Source organism: Vicugna pacos, chromosome 17, assembly GCF_048564905.1.
Source record: "Vicugna pacos chromosome 17, VicPac4, whole genome shotgun sequence".
NCBI lineage: Eukaryota > Metazoa > Chordata > Mammalia > Artiodactyla > Camelidae > Vicugna > Vicugna pacos.
The window spans coordinates 39,279,695-39,294,164 of record NC_133003.1 but is presented as its reverse complement, the minus strand read 5'-3'; the positions used below and the strand labels follow the sequence as shown (position 1 = coordinate 39,294,164).

The following is a 14,470-nucleotide window of genomic DNA, read 5'->3' as shown; positions in this document are numbered from 1 at the left end:
CACAGCTAGAGGGACAAACCCCTCAGTGTCGTCAGGGATATGGGATGAGGAGTCATTCTGCCCTCCCTTTGTTCCTTTTCCCCCTCTTCCACGTTTCCAGGGTGTTTGTTTGATGTCTGTCTTTTCTTTACTGGACCCTGAGGACAGACCCAGTGGAAGTAGATAGTATACAGCGGGCGCTCCGAAAAGACCCGCCGAACAAATGAACCAACTTAGTGGCTCTTGTCCCCTCCCTTACTCCCCCGCCCCGGTGAGCCAGCCCCCACCCCCACCCCGCGCGCCTAGCACGTAGTAGGCGCTCCTGAAACATCTGGAGAGCAAATGAGCTGCAAGTTTGGGGCGCTGAGCACGTGGAGCTCGGGAAACCAGGACAGCAAAGGAGGGTGTTTCGGATCACAGAAGCGATGCGGGCGCGTGCGGAAGGCGGCGGCGGGCGGGAGGCGAGGGGCCCGCGGGGAGCGGAGCGCTGCGCGGGGGGCGCTGCCTGCGTGGCGCCCGGGGCGGGGGCGCGGAGGGCCGCGGCGGCACGTGCGCGGCTGGGACGCCGGCCGGGCTGCCTGGGCGCGGGGGGGGGGGTGTCCGCGCCGTGGCCCCCGCGCGTGCGGCCGGCCGGGCGGCGGCGTGAGTCACGGCGGGGCTCGCCTTTATAACCGCCGGCAGGCTCGCGCCAGCCGCCCGCCCGCCGCTCGGCGCTCCGCGCTCCAGCCCGCGCGCCCCTAACGGCCCCCCAACCGCCACCCAGGCCCGAGGGCACCATGAGGAGCCCGCGCTGCGCCCGGTTGCTGCTCCTGCTTCTGCTGCCGCCGCTGCTACTCACGCCCCCCGCCGGGGACGCCGCCGTCATCACGGGGGTAAGCGGCACCGGGCGCACCTGTACGCCGGGGATGCGCGCCTGCCACGCGCCGTGGGCGCTCTGGAGGGGGACCGCGACGGGGAGGCGGGGGACACCGGGAGGGTCGTCCTGGGCGGAACGCCTGCCCCGGTCGCCCCCTGGCGCACTTGGAGAATGCCCTGCTCGCAAAGCAGCGGGCGGCGGGGACTTCGGGCGCGCCCAGGAGGAGAAGTGACCGCTGTCTCACCCCACCACCTTCATCACCACCTTCTCCCGCTCGCTTTCCTCTCTCTCCCTGTTTGGTCTGTTTTTCTCTTAAGCTGAAAGAAGTTTCCTTTCGGGATCTTCTCAAGCACTTTTCTCAGACCTTCAAGTCTCCTTAAAATTTGAGGGTCTCTTCCTGAAATGTAAAGGGGCAAGACGAATACCCCCAAATGCAGCGGGTCTTAATTCTGTAATCAAGGAGTTTGCTCCCCGATGCAGCCTCCGCAGAAACCCTTGCGAATAACTTGATCTGAGGCCAAGTTATGTGCACTCTGAAAAGCAATATGAACGTTCCTTCTGGGGTCCAGGTTGTTTGTTTTCAAGCGTCCTGAGGTTCTCCCTGTAAAAGTTTTCCACTTCGGCATAATAACGGAGTAGGTTGCGATGTAGATGTTTCAGTTTAGAGAGATGTCGTCCTAATTTTTGGAAGTAGGAACTCGTTCAGTTCTCTCCTGCTTCCACCAGCAATTTTCTTTGTGTGGATCTGAAGGATGAGTTTACAGCACAGAATAAAAAAAAAGTCTTGTCTACTCTACACCAACAATGCAAAACCGCTACTATTTCCTGGTTGTTCAAGTGCTTTACTCTTTTAGGTCTGAAATTATTTTACACTGCCATTAAACTATTTCAAATATCTCAGTGCACAGAAGATGGCGGAAATAAAATTTCTGTGTTTGAAATGATGATACATAGCATAATGAAATAAAATTTAAATTTAAGGGAAATGGCACTGTCTTGAGAAAATTAAGCTCCATTGTCTCTATGTTAATAGGCTTACAGCTTTTTAAAAGTCCTTGTACTGTAACAGTCTTTGGTGACAGCCAATAAACATTTGGGTTACAGCCAATAGATATTTAATTATAAGCATTGAGATATTTACTAGAATAGATTTTTTAAAATGTATTTGAATATCTTTGCCAGTCTGTGTGGTTGAAAAAGTTTTTACAGGTCTTTCTAATACATGAGAATTGAAACATGATTAGTTAGGTTTTTTGCCCTCCTTCTTCCCCTGCTGGCTCATTTTAAATTTCTCCTAATCCTCTGAGCCCAAAATTCCTTTGTGATAGAAGTATCTTTTTGTTCCATTCACAAGACAACACTATCTGAATAGATCTGCAGTGGGTTCAAGATGAAGGGCATTAGGAAACAGCTGTCTAATTAAAAATATATAAACCTATGCAATTCTTTGTAAATATTTTCAAGAACCAAAGTGTTTTTGTTACAAAATGAAATTTTATCACACTGTTTTTCTGTTAAAGTTTAGACTGGGCTTGCTATATAATTCTCTGTGTTGTTTTTGTTGTTGTTTTAAATCAGTGTTACAACAACAACAAAAAAAGAATGAAAAAAAATTTCTCTAAAAGAACATGGCAATAAAGAAATGTAGTAATGTTTCCATGACAGGAACCATCTGGAGTCAAATGAAAAACTCAGTAACTTATCTAAATTTATCATCTCTGGGATGTTAAACATCCAAGTGATTGATTGAGTTTTAAGAGATATTGGCTGGATTTTGATTGTCTTATTAAAAGAGCTAGTGGGACTTTGAAATTCCTGGTCTTGAGCATCTGTTGAAATAAAATATTGCCCGAAACCTTCACCTTAAATATTTACTTTTTTTGGTAATATATGTAGTTATTTAAAAGTTGATTTATATGTCCACATAGATTTGTTAAAACCATATTGGAAAAGATTGTATACTGAACAACTCACTTATGGAATGTAATGGCTACATACACGTGATTTCTGGCATACAGATAAAAATTGGAAAGTGGAAATGTTTAGGTATTTTCTTATAAATGTCCATACACCTCAAGATGAAAATTGTAGTTTTCATCCAGATACTGTTTTAAATAGCCTGAGGAAAAAATTCTAATGGAGGGGAAAAAAAAAACTCTAAAGCAAGAAAGATTATTGATCACATTTAATGAAAAATAATAAACGAAGGTGTGCCCACATATTTATGTTTCAAGAAGTTATAGCTGTCCCCAAAACTAAGAACTTTGAAGGCGTGTTTTAGTTGTTTCCATTAAATCTACATTTAAATTTGTGTCTAAATTAAAGACTTTTTAGTTTCTTTCATACGTAACACAGGATGTCTTTACCTTATTGCTAGCAAAACAGATTACTGCACAGTACTCAAACAAAGCATCCTATTTATGGTTGGTTCTAGGAGAGAACAATAGTTCTTCAGATGTATTTTCATGTAAATAAGTTTAGACTTCATTATTTACTTAGTCAAGTATGGAAATCACTCTGAAGATGATTCTTTGATTATATATATTTACAATTTTTATATTAGGAACAAATGCCTTGAGTAATCATTGTTGATAATTGCATCTGTCATGTGTATTTCTAAATCTGATGAATCTTATAGAATAATTCAGCTAATTTTGTAATGTACACATATGTACAGTAATTTCCTTTTTGCAAGTTACTCATCAAAAAAAAAAAATAATATAAGGTGAAAGTCTTGGACTGTCCATTCTAACCTAGGAAATTTCTTTCTTTCAGAAGGAAATGGTGAAAATCAAGTCAGTGGTGTGAGAAACATTGAGTCTTGTGACCAAAATGCAAATATTTAAAGGGAAAATGAATTGTACTTTTAAAATTTACATCAGTGCCTTTATGGGTCTGGAGTATTTCATGCCAGATTTAGAGACCATTTAAATCCCTTCTTAAAATTGGGCCCAATATATTCTGCAGTTAATAGACATAAAATCTTGTGATTTGATTTATGTAGTTCCTAACAGCTATTTATGGTAAAAGACTAATAGAGACTCATTCTTCAAGTTCAAAGCCAATTCAGCCATAAAACACTAGAAAAAGAGCTGCTTTTGTTTTTTCTTTAAGTCTTCTTGTATTTAGAATTTTCACAATGTGTGGACTATTTTTAGGCTATTTTTCAACAAGTAGGAAAATCTCTTCCGATCAGGTTTTATTGTAAATATGTTCAAGTGAATGAAGATTACAGTTCTTTTTTATACGTGTGATTATTAACATCATAGTGGTTGGATATTAAGAGAACATTTTCTTTTACTGCTAATTTTAGATCCCTGTAGCCTGAGTCTTCCCCATTATCTGTATTTATCTGTCTGTCTGTTGCATTTCAGGCCTGCGACAAGGACCCCCAGTGTGGTGGAGGCATGTGCTGTGCTGTTAGTATCTGGGTTAAGAGCATACGGATTTGCACACCAATGGGCAAAGTGGGAGACACCTGCCATCCGCTGACTCGTAAAGTTAGTGTATATATTTGTATTCATGGTAGTTCTCTTATATTGCAATGTCTGTCACCTCTGAGCAAGGCCTATATGACATGAAACGCAAGGTAACATGCTTGAAATTGGAAGTCAGAGAAGATGACGGTGGAAAGCCGCCTCCTCTCTCCTCTCCCTTTTCATTGTAAAGAATTGTATCCTTTACCATCCTTCTTCTACCGAACATTTGCATATCATGGCTCTCGTAATGTTAGACACATTTCATAAAAATAATTTGAAACATGCATATTTGCTTAAGATTTTTTAGGATATACAGATATCCTAAAATTTTTTATACATAAAAATAAAATTTAATTTGTATGTATTATATAAATAAAATACCATGTATGTGTCTTTGCAGAAATCAGAGTATAAAAGTTCATGAAAAGAGGGTTAATGTCAGACCCACTGAAAAGGCAGAAATCAAGAAGTTTGTGTTTTGGTTTTTTTGCAGAAAATCATTCATGATACATTTACTGTTGTATCTTAATTTTAAAGTCCTATGTTTTGGTTCTGTCTACAGGACACATTTTCACAGTCCTAGAGGTTGATGATGTTTCGCTTTCCAATTTATTTTATTATGTAACAGCTCAGTGTCACAGTGACCTAAAACAGCACTTTTGAAAAGGCATGGACAGGAAGCGGCAGGACCGCCGGTTCGATGGCAGGACTGAGAGGGGCTTTAGAGGTTGTGTCCCCCGGGGGGTTGCACGCGCCCCTGTGTGCAGGGCCAGGCAGGTCTGTGTTACTTCTGGAATGGGTGGGTGGCAGACAGGAGGGAGCAGAGAAGCGTGTGGAGCCTGGAGAGCCCTTGCCCTTCGGGTTGAAAACGTTTGAAGCGCAGTGTGGTCCCAGCCACATCCCCCAGGGATGCCAGGTCAAGGGTGCCTCGGTCTCTTCGCCCCACATCATTGTTTACCCAGTGGTTACGGGAGGTCCACGGCTGCTGAGGGCTACATCCCAGGCCTGGTGGCTTGTTGGAGGCAAGTTCAGTTCTCCGCAGTGTTCTCTCGTCACATCGTCTACTCTCATCCCCAGAATAGGTTGAATGTTTTCAAAGCAAACTCAGTTCCGTCTTCTACCTTTTTTTTCCCTCCGCACATGTGGCTTAGGGTTCAAAACTGTAGTAGAGCCAAACATCTTTCCTGCACTCCAGTCACAGATGACAGTTCATATTTTGACTCTCTCAAAAGGACAAAAAGAAATAAATTGGCTTGGGTTTTACCCTGTGCACTGTAATGGGGACACTGGTGGTTGGGACCCATGTGAAGACGGAATTTGGCTGTCCTGTGGTTTCCTTGAGAAATGCTTCCTGTTACATTTAGACCACTGCCCCTCCCCCAGGGTTTTACTGTTGGAGACGGTGGTGTCTTTCAGCATGATATGCACCTTTTATTCCTGACCATTTTGAGACAGGAAAGGGTTTTAAATCGTTGGTTGTCTGTCTCAGTGCCTAACTGCTGCCCAGGGGAGGTGAGGCTGGCCCTTTGGCATTGATCTCAGTTTTTTTCATCAACCTGATCAAGCATGAGTCATCTTTTGTGATTTGAGTGGCTGTCGCTGAGAAGTTTACTGTTAACTCAGCCTTCTCCTTTAAGAATCACGTCTTCGTCCAGCTTTAGTATAACCTTACATGCTTTAGTTCCCAGGATCACGAAGCCACTTTGCTTAAAATGCATGAAGGGTGACAGCGTCTGGGGAGCTATTTTTGTGTAAATAGCAATAACGGTTGCCACTTGTTGAATGCCGTGATGTAGCAGACACTTGAAACCGAATGTTGTGTATGTGGTTGTCATTTAATACAACAAGCCTGCGAAGTGCGTTTGTTTTGGTCACATTCTACTTATGACAGCATTATGAGCTCCATAACTGGCTGAGGTCATGGGTCGTAGGTCAGAGGGCAGGCTCTGGCTTTCACTTCTTTCTGACTCTGTCGTCTGTGTGGTCCTAACCACACATGCATTCTCTCCTCCTTCCGTGAAAGCTGTCTTTGTGCTTAATTTGAATATTTTTTAGTGCAATTAACCAAAGCTGGTTTGTGTGGGGAAGGCATTCACTGAGATGAGGGATAACAGTTCAGAGCTGGAATTTGTCTCATCCTGCAGTTCCGATGAGTTTTCCAAATCTGAGATGTTTTGGAAAGAGAACCAGATTCTGTTTCCCCAGGTCCTATAGTTTTTCTCATTCAGGTTTAGTGCCAGGTCAGTTCTGAAAGTAAAGTCATTCTCCCAGAAACCCAGGTACATCTCTGTGCTGGGTTTCTTTGTTTTTTTGTTTTTAATCATAGTTTTAATAACGAAGTCTGTAATAACAGATTATGGCTTTCATAGGAGAAATAAGTGATCAAAAAACTGGAGTACTAAAAAGTAGTAAGATTTTAATCTCAGATCTGAACTTACCCCCTGTTTCGATGCCCATTTGAAATATGTTTTTAGAATGCAGTGTTACCGCTTTTCACATTGATTATTTTTCTGTCTTGAAAACATTTTCAAAGGTCATTTCAAAGACCTGTTTTTAGTCCCAGAGTTGTCACTTGTTTCTGGATGAACTTAACCTGTCCTGGTGAAAACCTGGTTCTTCCAGAGTCTCTTTCAACTATATTCTGTTCAAAACAACTCAAGTAAATAATTTGTTATAAATATATCCTGGTGAAACTCCACTTTAAACTTTCTGGCTCATTAGTAGATGATAAAAATGTAGATAGACACTGTATGGATACGTTCATTACTTTTTTCCTCCCAGTTTTCTCTTTGTTTTGTTTTGTTTGAAAAAAAAAGTGGATTAATTTCAATTGTGGTCTCAAGGATTAGTGTTTGTAAACACAAGGCTTTGAATAGGTGAGGACTATACCTGTTTAAGATTTGAACTTTCTGTTCTAGTTTGGCTTAGACATGAATCACAGTTGTTTATTTTGAAAAAGTGAGCAGTATTTGATGAGTGAAATCGAGACCTGTAGATGGGAATTGGTGGCCACTGTTTTATTTCGGATGGGTCAGTTAACTTACCGAGTTTACAGTCACTGCTAGGCTATGATTTTGTAATTTTAAAGCGTGAAACTTCACATTTGATAATTCAAAATAGAATGAAATATGAGTGTACCTAAGAAGAATAGGTGCATGTTTTCTAAACACATTTTTACGCAAATAATAGTTTTAACATGTATTAATTTTCAATGGTAGATTTTTTTTTAACAATTGAGAATGTATTACTAAATCATATGTCTTCTTGGAATACCGTGCTGTACAGCAAAGAAACACTAATTTCTATTAATAGCCACACTTCCGGAGTTTACAAAGATTAACTTTTCCTATCCTCTTCTGATTACTCATTGCCTTTGCAATTTGTAATTACGTGACTAATACTTTTACTGCTTATATTCTATAAAAATTTTTAGATTTAAACAACTATGTTTCCTTCAAAAATTAATCTTGTTTTAAACTTTTGTCCCATTTTTATGTTAACATTTTTAGCATTAGTTATTTTTATTTTTATTTTTATTTTTTAGCTATACCTTAAAACTTGACTAATACATTTTCCTTTTCTGAAGAAAAAATTTTCAAATTAAAACCTGGGTCTTGTTTGTGTGAAAAAAAAATAAAAGGAAGATTTTTAAAAATTATTGGCTGTTCCTGTTTTAGAACCAGCCTGTGAGGAAACATTATAAACATAATTTCAGAATAGATTATCACATTTAAAAAATACTAACTAAACTATAACTAACATAACTTCAATATTTAGCAAAAGATGAACAGAAGAAAGCAAAATATGCTAATTTTGTCATCTTTCCTATCACGGATGTCAAGAGCCACTTTCGGTTTGATCTCCCAGGGCAGCTTCATGGCTATGATTACAGGTTCAGATTGGCAGAGAGACTCCTAAAACATAAATGTGCTTTAGTCCAGTGCAGAGTCTGTCAACCTGGGCTCTTCTGACATCTTAGGCTGGGGAACTCTGTTGTGGGGCTGCCCTGAGCACTGTGGGATGTTTAGCAGCATCCCTGGCCTCTGCCCAACTAGATGCCAGTAGCACCTCTGTCCCAGCTGTGACAACCGAAAACGTCTCCAGACATTGCCCCGTGTCACCTGGGGGGGGGGGGGTAGGTGAGTGTTGGAGGGGGCTGGGGTCACCCCGGTTGAGCACCCCCATCTAATGCTTCACTTAGCCTCACGGGACGCAGTGTCCTCGGGTTCCCACCGGCTACCCGAGCACACAGCTGCTTTTGCCCTCTCATCCGCCCAGGGTGCTTGTGGCTGCCACACATGATTGCTGGGGTGTGCATGGGGTCCCCTCGACCCACAGAAATTACCACTGTCATTTCTTGCAAATCTTTTGCGCCCTCCTAATCCCAGGAGTTCAAGGCCTGCATGCCAACAGCTCCCCCACCCCAAGTGCAGCTCACACAACCAATGAGACTGAGCCACTGCTCCCTGTTTTTCTTTACTTTTTCTGGGGACACAGTTCAGTGGGAGGCCCAGGTACCCATCAGGTCCGCCTCCATCAGCCCAAGCCCCAGGTTAACCCTAGACTCACAGGAGGGGAGCAGATAAATAATTGTGTTATTTAGCGTTGTGTGAATATATACCTAGCCCCCCAAAACTTAGAAGGATCAGCTTAAAACTTTACCAGGTTAAGATACACTGGCCCTCTTCTTAGTTATTAAAACCAGAAACTGTGGGACTGTGGGACTTGTCATTTTTATTGTATCCATTATTACACCATTTGAATTTTTTTGAACTGTGTACTTCTGTTGAAAAAGTTGTAACAAAACTGGCTCTCTTTGTAAATCTGAAGATGCGTTTTCTGGGAACACTTCTCCTGCACTTGTGACTGTCAGGCACCTTCTAGCTTTGTTATACCGTGGACGTAGAGCTGGAAGCGAGTGGGCCAGTTACGACCCTGACAGGTGTCTGCAGAGTGTATCATGTCTGTGTGGTTAAGAGCTCAGAGGCAAAAAGGAAGGCGAAAACAGCTACAGGCTGGCCCAGTGAAGAGAGGCTCCAGGGAGGGAGGGAGAAACACAGGCTGGATCTTGAAAAAGGATAAGAATAAGAAAAGTACATCCAAGTATAGGGGGCCTGCAGGTCAATCTAATCACTCCATTAAATTCAATGTGGACACATCTAGGTTGACTCTTACAGTATCTTGGTGCCCTGCGTAAGAAAAAGAGTAATAAAAAGATGTTTTGAAGGTTTCACAAAAACATAGACTTGTGAACTCATTGCCAGGGCCCCTTCTAGACCCCAGGGGGACCCTACGTAAGTGAGAACTTTGGCTTTCAGATTTGGTGGCATTGATCGGAGGTAGCTGGGGGGCTCAGGCTGAGGGAGGCTGAGGGGGAGCCCCAGGACCTGAGAAGATCACCCTTTTGCCTTCTGGGGAGTTCACAGCCGATGGTGGGGGTGGGAGTGGGAGACAGGCATTTAACAAACATTTCTTTGAGTGCGTCCTGCGTACCAGGCTGAGTGCTATGCTCTCATAAGTAACAGTCCTGTTCTTCCAAGAGCCTGGAGTCTGGGCCTTGGTGATATTTGGAAGAAGCTGGAGCTGAGGCTGACTGTGACATGTTCCTTTTCTAGCTGGGCGACCTCAGTCAGTCACGTTCCTCCACTTTTCAAGAGGCAGCCACTTAGCTTGTGTCAAAACGAGGCATAAACCCGGCCCCCGGCTTTGGTGTGACATTCACGCATGACGCCTTTATGAAGCCTGGCCCGTGGCGGGCCGCCAGCCTGATTTTTCTTGTCTGCTGCTTTTGCTGACAACCCACGTGCCAGGCCAAAGAGTGACCGTTGTGTCGAGATGTACAAAGCATGGGAGTGAAACCACAAGGGCGCTGCTTCATAGCTGAAACTACCTTACTGGGCACGTGTCATTAGAATTTAAGTTCGTGACGAGCAGAGGCCTTTCCTGTTTTGTTCATCGCTGTATCCGCAGCACCTGAAATAGGGCCTGATGTGTTGGCGACACTCGATAAATGTCTGTGGAATGAATGGATGAGAGAAAGATGCTCGGTGTTCTCTGTGTATATGCTTATCATTGTTGGAGTTCACTTATTCCAGACTCCTTTTCCCTGGATGTTGCTGCCTGTGTTCGTTTTCCTCAACTTTGGCACCGTTGTTTTAGAGCAGATAGTTCTTTGCTGTGGAGGCAGTCCTGTGAGTTGTAAGATGTTTAGCAAAATCCTTGGCCTCTACCCATTAGATGCCGGTAGTACTGCCTCCTTCGCCGACTTGAGACACACAGAAGTGTCTCTGGACATTGCCAGATGTCCCCTGGGGGTGTTGGGGCAGAATCAGCCCAAATTGAGAACCGCTGGTTCGGGCAGTAGTTTGGGGCTTGGTGAAACGAGGCGCGCAGAGTCTCGAGGTCAGAAATGCTCGTAAAGGTTGGGGGTTATCACATCTCATACGATCCCTGTGTAATTGTCCGAGCCGTCCCTGCTACGCCCACCTCCTCTGATGTAGTCTCGTTGGCAACAAACGAGCCGGCCACCTGTGGGCCCTTTGACACACACAGTGACAGAACCATTCTAGCACAAGTCTTGCACGGAACCAGCGGCCACGGTGCCCATGTGTAGACACATCGTTAGAGCCTTGACAGCCGGGCTCTTAGGAAAAGACAAAGGATCTGGGATGGCTCTGACTGTTCCCCATGTCCCCCCACCGCCTTCCTGCCATTTCTCTTTCATCCCTTAGTGTTTATTGATTTCAACCGTCTCCCTGGCCCTTCCAGAACCATTTTGGAAATGGGAGGCAGGAAAGAAGAAAGAGGAAGAGAAGAAAAAGGAAAAAGGAGGTAAGAAGAACTCGAACATGGTAGCATCCAAAGATAAGGCCCAGAATAATTAGCCTTGACCGTTATTGCTACATAGCCTTGGATTCATTTTATCAGTTCAACCTGCAAATAAGGTTAGAATGGTTCTGCCACTGTCTGCAGACAGCCTTTGGTTTGATGTATAAAGAAATTATTTCGAAGGCATTTGGGAGGTGCAGCTCAGATTTTCTCCTAAAGTCAGATAAGGTGGTTTGGGGAGGCCTGTTTTGGTGGACTAGGTAGAGCAGGAGATCCAACACTGGAATGGTACTGAGTGAAGCGTTTGAGCTGGGAAGCAGGAAGGGTGCATCTCCCTGTGGTGTGTAAACTGGAGAGGGATCCCTGAGGCGTGAATCTGTAATGGCTGGCCTCCCTCACATAACCCTGCATCGGGTAGCTTGCCATCCCATTTTGTTGAATATCGACCAACCGCCTCCAGGCCTGGGGTTAAACTTTCTCCCTATAACTTGCCAAGCAGGCAGATTGTCGAGGGGGCACCATTCGTGGGGGAGGGAGAATGGTTTTTGCTCTGTGCCTCCAGAAAACATGCATGTTGGAGGGTGCTCCTGTTGTCCCCGGCAAAGAGAACCATCGCACCAGCTGCTAGGTGACCCTCCTCCACCCAGCTTCACCCAGGCGTGAGCAGGGCCCTCCGAAACATCAGCTGAAGGGCTCTTGGAATGAAGCTGACCTTTCACTGCCGGCTCTGCCTAGGCCGGGTTTCCTCTGTCCCATCTCTGCCAGTCGAGCTGGCCTCCTCCCCTGATTTTCCTCTTGTTACTTCCTCCCCCTGCCCCAACCAGAATTTCGACTTCTCACATCTTTGCACAGATGTGTGAATTTATCGAGTCCTCATTGGCGGTGAGCTTTTATCTGCTGATTGTATTGGTGGGGACCTGCCTCTCACGTTATGCTCTCCTCAAGGAGCTTCAGCGGTGGGATGCGCTGAAAATAATTAAAATAAGAAAAAGTAAAAGGCGGTGTAGATGGCTGGTTGAGAGCGTGGTCTCTCAGGTCCGGCTGCCAGCCAAGCTTCAAGTTCTGGGTATGTGACCTTGGGCAGGTGACTCATCTCTCTGTGCCTCAGTCTCTCATCTGTAAAATGGGTATAATTTGCGTATTTGCCATCTTCACAGAGAGGTTGTAAGGCTGGGAAAGGATAACAAAAAAATGCTGAGTCTGTTGCTTGATGAATACTTAGCACTCAGTAAACACTACCTATCGTTATTCAAAGAGATTGCTCAAAAATTGTTTTTTAAAAGAAAAATTTCCTGCTCTGACACAGTTTTCTTTTTGGTTTTAGGTTCCATTTTTGGGGCGGAGAATGCACCACACGTGTCCCTGTATGCCTGGCTTAGCCTGTTTACGGACTTCCTTTAACCGATTTATCTGTCTAGCCCGGAAGTAATCACTTGGGGGCAGAAACTTGAAATATGAACAGCCACGTGATGTACATCAAGTCTCTTGTGATTGTGCCAAACATTTGTTTAAATGCCAGAAAGAGATGCAGTTGCTTCCTCAACTTTCCAAGTAACATATCTCTCTTTGATTTCTAAATGATTTTTTGAACTGAAAGAAGACTTATGATTTGGATAGAAATGTAAAATGCAGGGCATTATGGAAGCAGTTCTCATTCCCCTGTTGGTGTTTTGGTTTGGTTTGGCTTTTTCTAACCCCAGTAACTCACCCATCTTCACAAAAGTGAGGAGAATGGGAATTTGATGTTTTGTCTTAGAAACTTTTTTTTTTCCTTCAGCACTCTCTGCCCCCGCCCTGCCTCACCGCATGCACACGTGCCCACGTGCCCCTTGGTCTCTTCTACTCACTCCTCACTCCTCAAAGAATTTTAAGACCTTCATTTTATCTTTCACCATTTCCCTCCCTGACCTTCCAGCATTTTAAAATGGGGTGGTCCGTATTCTTTACTTTGTTGGCAGAATCACTGATGAGAATCAAGCTTTTTTGCCTGATACTTAAACAGTGAAAAGAATGTGTCACTGGACCAGACACCCCAGACCTGTCTTATGTGGCGTTGAGGTTGGGGTGCTTCTGAGCCTTCGGGATTTTTTTTTTTTGAGACTGCCAATACAATATTGCATTTGTTTCTTTCTCTTTTTATAAAGGTTTTTTTTTTTTTTACAAAAGTCTCATAGTTAGAGGCGTTCCAGAAAATGTTACTTGAAGAGGAAGTATTGATTTTAATCTGGCATAACACTAGTTGCCATTTTTAAATCAGTATTAAGTTGTTATTTAAACTTTATCTGTAACCCAAAGGTCTGTTGTAATGCGTTGCCTGACATCCTGCCATTTGTATCCTTACCAATATTGCCGTGTAAAAATTCTGTATCAGAATAAGGACAGTATTGTATATCATTTGATTTATTTTTAATATTATATCCTTATTTTTGTCACAGTTGTCAGTTTTTATTACGAGCGGATTTCTGTCTAGCCCACGTTCAAAAATGGGTCGAGACTCCAAAATGGGTAACCCAGCACGAACGGTGTGTCCGTTTTCATTTTACACACAGGAAAGTTGTGTTTGCATGAATTTTAAGGTAGTACGATAAATAACGTGTCAATCGGTGGGGTTTTGGAGCATGAAGGGAGATGATGACATACAAAACTGACTGTCATCGGGAGTGGACTCGTGGGGTTTCACTGTGCTGATTGAGCAGATAGGAGGGGGCTGCTGATGGCGGGCGGGTAGGCAGGGTGCTAGGGGCCGGCCCCGCGGCGATGCTGATGGAGCCCGGCCTGGAGAAACCCGCCAAGTATTGTAAATGGATTCATCATTGCAAATAAACAACTTCTGAAATTGTTCAACTGCGTAACAGTGGCCTTGCCGACCGTTGCAGAAACATCTGTCCACTTTGTAGCCATTTACCCAGCCAGGGCTTACAGCTGTACATTCCGTGTGATTTCCCCCTCGGGTAACGTGTCCCAGGGATGTAGGTAGGGGGTTTTGCGGAACTAAGTATCATACTTGGTCATAGAAGGCTAATTTTTGCTTCTGTTTAGTTTGCTGTTAAACATTCCTCAGTGAGTTTGCTGAAAACAAAAACAGAGCTCAAGTGAAATTACAAGGACAGTAACACGCACATCAGTTTTGCTCAGTGTTGTTTTCACATCATGTTCAACACATCCTTTTTCATAAATGGTGAAAACTTGATTGGGTCAACCATCCACTTTTCCCCAGGTTAAAAGACAAATAACCAACTTTTATAAAATTTTGCTTTTATGTATAGCACTACCTAAAAACATAGACGACTTGTACACAGCCAAAAGAACCACCGTGGAGTCTGCATAG

At 43.7% G+C, this 14,470-nt stretch overlaps 1 protein-coding gene across 2 annotated transcripts; it reads left to right on the top strand.

Annotated features, from left to right (window-relative positions):
* The first annotated feature begins 450 nt into the window (after positions 1 to 450).
* On the top strand, positions 451 to 13,986 carry PROK2 (prokineticin 2). 2 transcript variants are annotated; one of them, XM_072941710.1, is made up of 4 exons: positions 451 to 851; positions 4,210 to 4,335; positions 11,083 to 11,145; positions 12,467 to 13,986. In XM_072941710.1, exons 1-4 carry the CDS (start codon positions 756 to 758, stop codon positions 12,569 to 12,571), a joined length of 390 nt encoding a protein of 129 aa, XP_072797811.1. In that variant the 5' UTR covers positions 451 to 755; the 3' UTR covers positions 12,572 to 13,986. The 2 variants fall into 2 exon arrangements, with proteins under 2 accessions (XP_072797811.1, XP_031542163.1); XM_031686303.2 differs by lacking the exon at positions 11,083 to 11,145 and having other exon boundaries at positions 494 to 851.
* Positions 13,987 to 14,470: the final 484 nt, after the last annotated feature.

Bases quoted from the DNA above. Each gene is read 5' to 3' on its own strand.
- PROK2 (XM_072941710.1), top strand. From the start codon at position 756: ATGAGGAGCCCGCGCTGCGCCCGGTTGCTGCTCCTGCTTCTGCTGCCG. The intron at 852-4,209 runs GTAAGCGGCACC...GTTGCATTTCAG, and splicing joins ACGCCGCCGTCATCACGGGG to GCCTGCGACAAGGACCCCCA. The intron at 4,336-11,082 runs GTTAGTGTATAT...TGGCCCTTCCAG, and splicing joins GCCATCCGCTGACTCGTAAA to AACCATTTTGGAAATGGGAG.